General features: G+C 41.9%; 1 protein-coding gene across 3 annotated transcripts; it reads left to right on the top strand.

The window, feature by feature from the left end:
- The first annotated feature begins 264 nt into the window (after positions 1 to 264).
- zbtb41 (zinc finger and BTB domain containing 41) lies at positions 265 to 10,215 on the top strand. Of its 3 annotated transcripts, none has more exons than XM_064338526.1 (11): positions 265 to 377; positions 1,485 to 2,694; positions 2,944 to 3,151; positions 3,774 to 3,843; positions 4,414 to 4,561; positions 5,993 to 6,122; positions 7,481 to 7,576; positions 8,075 to 8,181; positions 8,689 to 8,794; positions 8,971 to 9,059; positions 9,169 to 10,215. In XM_064338526.1, the coding sequence occupies exons 2-11, from the start codon at positions 1,509 to 1,511 to the stop codon at positions 9,792 to 9,794; spliced, it is 2,766 nt and encodes a 921-aa protein (XP_064194596.1). In that variant the 5' UTR covers positions 265 to 377; positions 1,485 to 1,508; the 3' UTR covers positions 9,795 to 10,215. The 3 variants fall into 3 exon arrangements, with proteins under 3 accessions (XP_064194596.1, XP_064194594.1, XP_064194595.1); XM_064338524.1 differs by lacking the exon at positions 265 to 377 and adding an exon at positions 501 to 744; XM_064338525.1 differs by lacking the exon at positions 265 to 377 and adding an exon at positions 804 to 919.
- The last annotated feature ends 202 nt before the right edge of the window (positions 10,216 to 10,417 follow it).

Genomic DNA, 10,417 nt, shown 5'->3' with positions numbered 1-10,417 from the left:
AGTAACTAAACATTTCAAAAAGTAAGCCAGCAATAGTTGACAATACCTGTCAACTAACTTCCTCGTCCGTCTGACGTTTGAATGTTAGTTTGTTATTTACGAACTGGTTAATTATTTATTTATTCACCTCCTGGTATATGTACTGTAGGCTATATCATTTCAGTTCCCGTCACCACCGCGACCCGAACAATTTAGCAGATAATTAATGTTAGTATTGAAAGGAGTCAAGTTGCTTTACACGCACGTACACTGATCTTTATACCTGGATCTACTAAAACGGCATAGTGTGATGCCAGTACGAGCCATTCCGGTTTCTTACAAATCAGGGGATCTGCGCAGAAATCTTGCGCAGCAAGATGTTCTAATTCTTAGGTTGTGTGAGTATCTTGCCATGCAAAAGTTTGCAAATAAACACACTATCTGCTATTCATATCCGTGTAGTGTAGTCTACGGTTTTTCTATAATAGACATGACGGCTGTTAGTTTTCGCAAACACTCAAAATGCAAGCTTTTAGTGCAATAGAATTTTATTTTTTAGCTTGTTTTGCCCATATAAACACGTCGAAGCAGTAGGTTAACTCTGCAGCCAATGGCGATGCAGCTTATTCGGAAGTGGCCTATTTCTCAGAAAATAGGGAGGAGGTCGTTTTGTGATATTCTGAAAATATTATTTTTAGTTGCCCTATTTACATGCATCTATGTTCCATTGGTTCTATTCATGCTTAGCTGATCTGCGTTTGTAAGGTAGGAAATATTTACGGCTTTCACGAGCAAGCGTATGTTTCCCATGGGGCATAAAAGGGTCGGTTGTCACTGTTCTCCTCTTACGGGGGGACGGTGGGATAGAAATGGGGGTCCGCAAGGAGGGTAGCGAATTCGAAACTGCATCATTGTAGCCAACTGTCAAAAAACGGTTAAGGTATTAGAAGTCTCACACTGTCTGTGGACAAAGTACAACATTTATTTTAGCTACAAAAATAAACACAACCGGAAGGAATGTAGCACGCTCTGTAGATAGCTTAGCTGTAGCAAGCTAATTAGCGAGATAGCTCTGTTGTTGTATTACTGACATATCCAAATAGTTAAATTGTCGCACTTCTTGATGTTTGATGTCTGTGACCTTTTAGCAGAAAACAACGCGTCAGCTTGCGACAAACAATTCACCTTAGCTAAATAAGTAGACGTGGCATCTGAAAATGATAAAAGCAGGCCATTAGAATAAGTTATTAACTTCACTAGCTTTCCACTTAGTAACTTAAATTGCGTATAGTGTGTCTTAAGTGGCTACCTGGAAAGCTACCTCATTACTCAAATGACCTGTTTTCTAGTTAACAGTGCTTTAAAGGAGAATAATATTTTTACATATAGGACTGTACCTAGGCTATATGTAAAAATACAAATCCCCTATAAAGTACTGCTAACTACACTTTCCTGGACCTATGGTATTTTGGCAACATTTTGTGATTTTTCCCCCCCATTTGTAGAACTTGTGAGAGGACCAATCTAAAATGAAAGGGAAGCTCAGTCTGTCCCGGCCCTCCAAGCAGAGGAGTGACACCAGTTTTTGCTCGGAGAGAGAAATGCAGTCAGATTCCTTGGCCCATAGCGGTAGCTCTGTGACCCCAGACGATGGCTTGAAACATTCCAAGGGCCTGCAGACTTTAGCTTCTCAGCAAAAAAAGCACTTTAGTTTCACCCAGCACAATAATAGTTTCCTCAAGTTTTTGAATGAGGACAGACAGCGGCCATCATCGTTCTGTGACCTGGACATCGTTGTCAATGGAAAACAGTACAGCGCGCACAAAGTGGTCGTGGCTTTTGGGAGCAGGTACTTTTATGGCCAACTGACTGCCAACCCTGAAACAAGTCACATGACGGTTGATCGAGTTGATGACTCCGCGTTCCAGCACTTGCTGCGGTTTTTGTACACATCAGAGTTTGTTGTTTCTGATGGCGAGATCCCTTCCCTGGTGGAAGCGGCTAGATTCCTGGACATGATTGATGCTGTGAGATTGCTGACTGCTGGGGAAGTTTCAGCAGATCCAATCGAGGTACAGGAACCAGCAGTGGAGCCATCTTGCTCTGACACCCCGCAGAGCCCAGCAGAGAACATTGCCCGGGTGCCTGGTGGCAGCCAGTGCACCCTCTGCAGCCGGACTTTCTGCTACAGAAAGTCCTTGGAGAATCATTTGGCTCGAGGCCACTGCCGGGATGGTCGCCCAGAGGAGCGGCGGAAGGATCCGGAATCTCTCAACGCTGCCTCCCCGCCGGCCACCAGGAGGTCCGCTCGGAAGAGGAAGTGTCCGGCCAAGTTCGACAGGGGAGGCGGAGAGAGCGCCGCCGGCATGCCAGAGAAGAGCATCCCCGGCAAAACCGTTGCCAAGGAGATCCCTATCCCAACAGAAGAGGAAGAGGAGCAGGAAGAGGAGGAGAAAGATGAGGACGAGGAGGAAGAGACGCCAGGGCAGGAGGAGGACGTTGACAGGAAGAGCCTGCTGATTGGTGGCGACAGGCTGTACGAGGAGAATTCGGACGAGGCGGAGCAGCACAATGACGTTGACGGGGATGAGCACGGCGCTGGCGCTGAAGGCCTCGAGCAGTCCTACCCCGAGGGCTTGGCTCCCGTCATCATACAGAGCTCCAGCAGGAAAACCCTCCAGTGCCCCAAATGTGACAAGACGTTTGACCGAGCAGGTGAGCACTCCGCTGCAGAAAGTGGCCTGTCTTCAGTTTGTAAATAACACATAATAACATAATGGCACTGAACAGAATGATACATAAAAGGCTAACTCTCTTGTTCCTCAGATCATTTGTAAATTTTGGGTACGCAGTAAAGCTGGTTTGGCCCATTTCTCATGCTTCGGCCAGCAATTGGAGTTTTGACCATTTCCAGTAACCGCATGTCTTATTAAATTTGTTTTCCCTTTATCTCGCTCTTTGTAGGGAAGTACGAGAGTCACACCCGCGTCCACACGGGCGAGAAGCCGTTCCAGTGCGACATTTGCAACCAGTGCTACTCCACCAAGTCCAACCTTACTGTTCACAGGAAGAAGCACAATAGCGAAACACCCTTTCAGAAGAAGGAGCACAAATGCCCATTTTGCAATAAACTGCACGCCAGCAGGAAGACATTGGCAAAGCATGTCAGAAGGTAGCACGGCCTGTCTTAAGCAGTGTGATACAGTAAAAGGTTGGGGTAAATAATGAAGACCTTGAAAGTGCTTTATTTATAAAAAAAGAGTTTGAAAGTACTTTTTTGCCGTGATGAATTAGTTACAGAGTGATTAGATTGAGTTTTTTTTTCAGTCAAAATAGTCAGAATTATTCATATACAAAGAAGGTCCTTGAAAATTTTTAAAAGATTCATTGGAGGTTCTTGAAGATTGCTTTAGCAATGTTATAGTGATCTTGTTGACAGCAAAAAGAAGTAGCTAGGGAGCTAATAGAAGCTGCTATAAATGCTGTATGAATGGGTAAAAATTAAATTGCAGTCTGGGTATGGGGGGCCTTCAGGAAAATAAATAAATAACTGTAAAAATGTGCCTGTTCCTGCTTGAAAAATGGCTCTTAGGTTTTGGAAGACTGTTACAGTAACCGTTTCAGTGAGTTTCCTGTGATCTGAAGCACTATAAGGACACGATAAGGACAATCCAGTGTGCATTTGCAGGGAACTTCAACTACGTGCATACTTAAGCCAAAGCTTGCCTTTGTAGTGCGATTAGTGCTGGTGATATAGGCCTCAATAAACATAAATATCTGACGGGTATTTTCAGATTCCATCCTGACCACATTCAAGAGTTCCTCTCAATCAAGAAGAGGAAGAGTGAAGGATGGAAATGTGATGTAAGTTGTTTACATTTTTTGCCCCATATTATAGGCCTATAATGTATCGTATGTATGTATTTTGCTTGTAACCACATTCCATCTATCTTGTATCTATAAATATCAATTTGGAAGCTTGATAGATGGAGAGATGGAAAGATACAGATGGATATCCGTTCTCCTAAGAGGATATTTTTTCACAGCTGTTACAGAACACAGAGTGACATTTGAACAAATGCACGTATGTGACAGTTTATCAATGAAATGAGAAGCGTCATTTCCACAGCAAGACAGGTCTGCACAACTGCGATGACATGCAACCACAGTGCCTGCAATCTTCTCAGCCAAGTGGTTTGTCACCTCAGTTCAGCTAATCATTTTCTTGATTGAACCAAGTCTGACTTCTCCCATTGCAGCCACGCAATTGGCACAGAGAAAACTACAAAACCTGTTGGATTGAACCTCCAGGGCCAAAGAGGAGTAGCCCTGGAATACAGATCTATTCCTAAGGTCCTTCAAGGTGAAAGGATGCTGAACCTTGCCTGTTGTGCGTGGTGGTAGCCTTATATTCTCTTTGGTCTCTTGAGATAGATCTGCCACAAGTCCTTTACGCGGCGGCCACACCTGGAAGAGCACATGATCCTTCACTCGCAGGCCCGGCCGTTCAAGTGTGCTTACTGCGACGACTACTTCAAGTCCAGATTTGCAAGGCTTAAGCACCACGAGAAGTACCACTTGGGTAATGTAGCCAACTCATTTGTTCATTTCGTTGTGCTCAAAAAGCCAGGGAGATACCACATTTAAATAATACATTTTGTGCTTTTGGAATACCTGATTACCGCTAGATGTTCTCCTCCGAATGATGTGTCGGCCATCTGAAGCCTACCCAGTTGTTTGTGAGAAATCTTTTCTGATTGACACTAGATCTCTAGTGGTTCTGTGTGGTCCATGTGTTTAAAAACATATCTTGTCTGTCATGATGGCAAGCAGTGTGTCAGGAATGTGCAATAACCTTCATTCCACACAGTGTAATACTGATGTAAAGATGTGCAATAGCTTGTTTGTGTTGTGCAAACACCTTGTATATTTTTCAGTTACCATTATGTTTTAGTTACATGAGGTTTTAAACCAACTTCCATTTGGCTTCCATTAATTCAATTTTAAAGTATTACATTTATAGTATAATCTTACTTTATTGCTGTCCATGTTCCAAGAAACAATTCTTGCAAAACTATAGCCATTAATATTTAATGTCAGAACCCCGAGCCTAGTTAAGTGAGAGCTGTAGAAAGTGGGGGGTGTACTGAGGGAATTTTTAATCACATTTTACTTTCATTTCCCTCTCATCATTGAGGAGCAGTATTTCAGCATTCCCCAATGAGTTCACTCAATACCAGCCATGTCCAAACAGCTTGAAAATTTGGCCTCAGCCTTGCATAGGGAAAAATTGCAATTTTAATTAAGCAAACAGCATTTTTATTTCATTTAATCAAACTCTGGCTAAGGAATGAAAAGAGTAACACCTGCTGAAAGCTTGTACGCTAAGTGAAAAAACGCACCACAGTTATTTAGTTTTTGGCTGGACCGCAACAGCGGGGCCAGCCCTATAAATGCGAATGTCTGTGACTGAGTGACTGAGTGACTGAGTGATGAAGTTACACCATTGGTCGGCCGAGTTATGAAGTTACACCATTGGTCTGCCGGTCCTGCCATGTACTAGGTTTTGACCTGGTCTTGTTTCTTTTTGACTCCTTTAAATATTGATTTACAGTTCCCTCCAAAACTCTTGATAAAGTTGAGCTTAGAAGGCTGTATTAAACAAACAATACAGGTATTGAGCGCTATCATATTCTAAAAATTATTATGTATGGGATATTTGACTATACTAATACAATTGCTCAGAGAAAGATATTTTAAGCAAGTAATATTTTTTTGGGCAATTTATGATAACAAAGTGTTAACTTTGTTGCGTCTATTGAATTATTTAAAAAATAATTTTTATTTGTGCTTGAGAATTTAAATGTAGCTCTTTAACAGGTGTGTGAATACATTTTGATGGAACTGCATATTTACCACACAAGAGTAACAGAGTACACTGAGGAGTGTTCTGTAGAGCTGTGACATATGGGTTCATAATTTGCTAAGGTATTCTATGCTCATTCTTGTTTAGGCCCGTTTCCCTGTGACATATGTGGCAGGCAGTTTAACGACACCGGGAACAGGAAACGCCACATCGAGTGCACCCACGGTGGAAAGAGAAAATGGACCTGCTTCATCTGTGGGAAATCCGTGCGTGAAAGGTGGGACTCGCTGAACTTAAAATTAAATTTGAGGCTCACTGTTAATTAAAGGGCAATCAAAGTGCCATGGGCAATGTTCTCTCGGAGAGCACAAATGGCAGTCCTTAATCTTACAATTGTGATTTATCATGTATGGGTCTGGTTGGTAACTGGAGGTTTCGTGGATTGTGCATGTCAAAGCAAGTGGAATGAATGGGAGGTAGAGATAAGAGGTTGGCCTTTTAAAGGACAAAATTTAATGCTTGAGACTTCACATGTCATACTCTCCTGCATGTAATGCGTATGATAATTTCGGTAATTTCCCATGGGCTAAATATCTGTTTGTCTATGTCTGTCTGTGTTTGTCTATCTACCTATGATGCATGTGCACATGTTTCTACATGGAAATCGAGCGATGATATCAAGTATACAGTGACATTTACTGTTGCTTTCATAATAGTAGCTTACGTCATTATTAGCTTTTCTGAGACTCTTTTCCAGAGGGCCTTACATAGTGAGAATGTTCCACACACATTGCCACTTTGTGATAATGTTTCCAAAAAATATCTGTGCCAGGAATGAACATTCAACAATAACAATATTGCATCACTTATGACTGGAACCCTCCACCTTCCAAACCCAAAAATACACTCCATTAACAGCTATTTCACAGCTGATTTTTTTTAATGCTCATTGTTGCCAGTTGTGAAAAATCACTGTAACCACAACATACCGTAAATATATAATAGGCTAACATTACTGCTTGTACATCATTGGAATGATACTTCAGGGGAATGTAATTTTTAAGTATTTGTGTAATGAATCCATTAAGATTAGTTTGCGGTGCATTCATAAATATTTACTGCAGTCTATATTGTAGACTCAGAATACATTTTTAGAACTATTTACGGTAATCCTAAGTACTTAGTGTAACTATTATGTTAGCTTTTTGAATGCTTTTTATGAATGTTTTATGAATGTATTGTTCACTGAATTCTAAAGTCTGTGATCCTCCGGTCATATAGTGCACACATTTTTTGATAGATAATGTATTATGGAGTGCTCAATTTGTATTCATGAATGTGTTCTGTATTCTGCAATATAATAGCATTGTAACATAACTAAAACATTATATGGCCAAGATAGGTAATATAGACATTACTGACTATTATTCAAGGAATATCATTGGTAGTTTTTGATTTACAATAAAATGCAGCCATGTAATCTTAGAACACATATAATCCATTCAGACCGTGACTGAAACTGTAGGCGATGGGGGTGGGGTGGTGTTCTAGACCCAAACCTTTAAAAAGGTTGTGTCTGGAATACCGGATGCCCTTTTTAAAATGGCACTTTTGATGGTTTCTGTTTTCCCACAGAACAACTCTGAAAGAACACTTGCGAATACACAGCGGGGAGAAGCCCCACCTTTGCAGTATCTGTGGTCAGAGTTTCAGACATGGGAGCTCCTACAGGTGAGTACATACAGTAGAACGGCAGCTTCCAAAATGGGGATAAGCATTATCTGCTGTACATATTGCTGGTGATGGTATGAAATTTGAATAGTTACAGTTCTTTCATAGATCCATGATAAATGACAACCCAATTGAAACCTTCTTCCATGGATTAGTGTAGTAGATAACCACTGCATTCCAGCCTTGTGTGGGTGTTTGAAAAGGTTTCTACAGTTGAGCACTTTATTGAGGATCCTCATTTAATGCTACCTTCAGATTGTAAAGAATATGCTCAGTGTGCATACAATTACTTTTCCACTTATAGTGCTAACTTTCATTGCATTACATTACATTTATTTGGCAGACTCTTTAATCTAAAGCGACATACAATAAGAGCATACCGAAGGTCATTGGGGCAACTACAAAAGACAGGTCCGATAAGGTCGAGCATGCCTGTCCAGTTTTCCTGCTTATTACAGTTTGTTGGGGGCTTAATGAAATGTTTTTCTCTGTTGATAGACTTCACCTCCGAGTGCATCATGACGATAAACGCTACGAGTGTGAGGAATGTGGAAAAACCTTCATTCGGCACGATCATCTGACCAAACACAAGAAAATACACTCTGGTACACAAGCCTTCTTTTATACATGTGTCAAAATTGTGTATATGTCCTGCAAACAACTTGTATATCGCTTCAATATAAACAATGCAAAATTATTGGTTTAGTCACGTGGTGCTTTTGAACTAACTTTGTTGCTTGTTGAGTTGTGAGACATGTACCTAGAGCTGGATAGAGCTGGAGAACTTCAGGAGTAATGTAATTGCACTGAAAAATTGTTCGGTTTCAGCATGATACTAATGATATATAAATAATTCACATTGTTCTAAATTGAATAGCTGATGTATAACAAACTGCTTTACCTTGATAATTTACTTTGATGACGGTTTTCAACATTTTTTTAAAGCTGAATCTTAGTGAACCTCTGCTGTGCTTTTGGCCAAATGACCACCCCAGTCATGAAATATTTAAGAAGGCCTAATAGCTCCCTAACATTTAGCTGTGCATGTACTTGTATATTGACAAAGAACTAATGAGTCTTTGTGACCTAATCATTAGCACTGTTTCCCTCAGGAGAAAAAGCACATCAGTGTGAGGAGTGTGGTAAATGTTTCAGGCGCCATGACCACCTAACGGTTCATTATAGAAGCGTTCACCTTGGAGAAAAAGTGTGGCAAAAGTGAGTAGAACAACCAACTGCAACTCTGGTTAAAGTTTCCCTCTTACCATTCCCTGTTGAGCTGAAAATGCTCAACAAACTTTTAATTGGCTGGTTATATGCTTTAATGCACGTTTGTAGTAAATATTTGCACGCATGATATGTCACCGACTTTTGCTTTGCACCTCATGTCGTAGGTACAAAGCAGCTGTGCATCAGTGTGAAGTCTGCAAGAAGGAATTCAAGGGAAAGTCAAGTTTGGAGATGCACTTCAGGACACATTCAGGTAAAATAAAAAAAGCCAGTGTCTGTAAATAACACACTTCACGGATGTGAATTCCATGACTCAGTTATAGAGTGAGAAAGAAACTCACAGCTGCCTCTCTGTCTTGAAGGGGAGAAACCATACAGATGCCACATCTGCAACCAGACGTTCCGGATCAAGAAGACGTTAACGAAGCACATGGTGATACACTCGGACGCCCGACCGTTCAACTGCCCGCAGTGCACCGCCACCTTCAAGAGGAAGGACAAGCTGAAGTACCATATGGACCACGTCCACACGACCAGGCCCGGAGAAGACCCCGCCTCAGCCCCCGCCCACGACAAGATGGTCCCCGTCCCCATTTCCTTTGACGGCAAGGTGTACCAGTCCGAGCCCAAGACCATCCTCCAGAACGTTCCAGCAGACGTGTGCGTGCCTGTCACGCTGGTGCCCGTCCAGATGCCGGAGGTTTCCGGCCAGGTGGAGCTGGTTAGGCAGGCCACGCCCCTCTCCTCCCAGCCGCAGGGGATGATTTCGCCCCAGTCCCAGGGGCCGCAGGGGGGCGAGTACCAGCCTGCCACGGACCTGGTGTTTTTGGAGAAGTACACCCTCACCCCTCAGCCGGCCAACATAGTGCATCCTGTTCGGCCCGACCAGATGCTGGACCCCAGGGATCAGTCGTACCTGGGCACTCTGCTTGGCCTGGACACTGCTGCCCCCGTACGAAATATTTCCGATCCAGACCATGCTCACTGACCGTCACATTTATTTGCAATGTATTCCTTTTTTATTTTTTTTACATTTTCTAAAAAAAAATAAAAAAAAACATTTTTCCCACCTTGTAGCAGCTGCATGAAACTGTGTTGGGTTGTGGTTGTCTAGGGTGGGCGGGTTGTTGTGTCTTTCATTCCAGGATTGGCTAATCATAGGAATGAAACAGAGAAATTACTATGCACTCACTGTCTGGTTAGCAAGTGGTAGTGGATTTGGGGGAGGGGCTTGAAGGTTACAGGTTAGATATCTCTAACTTGTGTTAGATATAGGGATTGTATGCTGATACATGGCCAAATAACTTATGCATTCCTGCAATGAGTTACGTAAATTGTGCTTATTGTGTTTGTGTGGACAGTGGCCTGTGAGTTGTAACCAATAAACTCATGAAATTAATGTATAATAATTTGCCTGTGTCTTTGATTTGGAAAATAGTGTGATATTTAAAAGTTTAAGAACCAGTGCTCTACAGTATTTCACAGGGATAATTTGATTATGGAAATTTGCTGTTAGAATTGAAAATGTAATTCATCTTGTAATGCCTATATGTGAAATGTAGTGGTATTTTTCAAATTATCCAAAATCAGTTGTTGCACAACTAAGATATT

The sequence above is a fragment of the Anguilla rostrata genome, chromosome 6 (genome assembly GCF_018555375.3).
Source record: "Anguilla rostrata isolate EN2019 chromosome 6, ASM1855537v3, whole genome shotgun sequence".
Taxonomy (NCBI): Eukaryota; Metazoa; Chordata; class Actinopteri; order Anguilliformes; family Anguillidae; genus Anguilla; species Anguilla rostrata.
The sequence above is the reverse complement of the archived record's forward strand: the minus strand, read 5'-3'. Positions and strand labels throughout refer to the sequence as shown.

Excerpts from the sequence above, each read along its gene's own strand:
- zbtb41 (XM_064338526.1), top strand. The coding sequence starts at position 1,509 with ATGAAAGGGAAGCTCAGTCTGTCCCGGCCCTCCAAGCAGAGGAGTGAC. Across the intron at positions 2,695-2,943 it reads CAAGACGTTTGACCGAGCAG|GGAAGTACGAGAGTCACACC; the intron begins GTGAGCACTCCG and ends CGCTCTTTGTAG. Across the intron at positions 9,060-9,168 it reads GCACTTCAGGACACATTCAG|GGGAGAAACCATACAGATGC; the intron begins GTAAAATAAAAA and ends TCTGTCTTGAAG.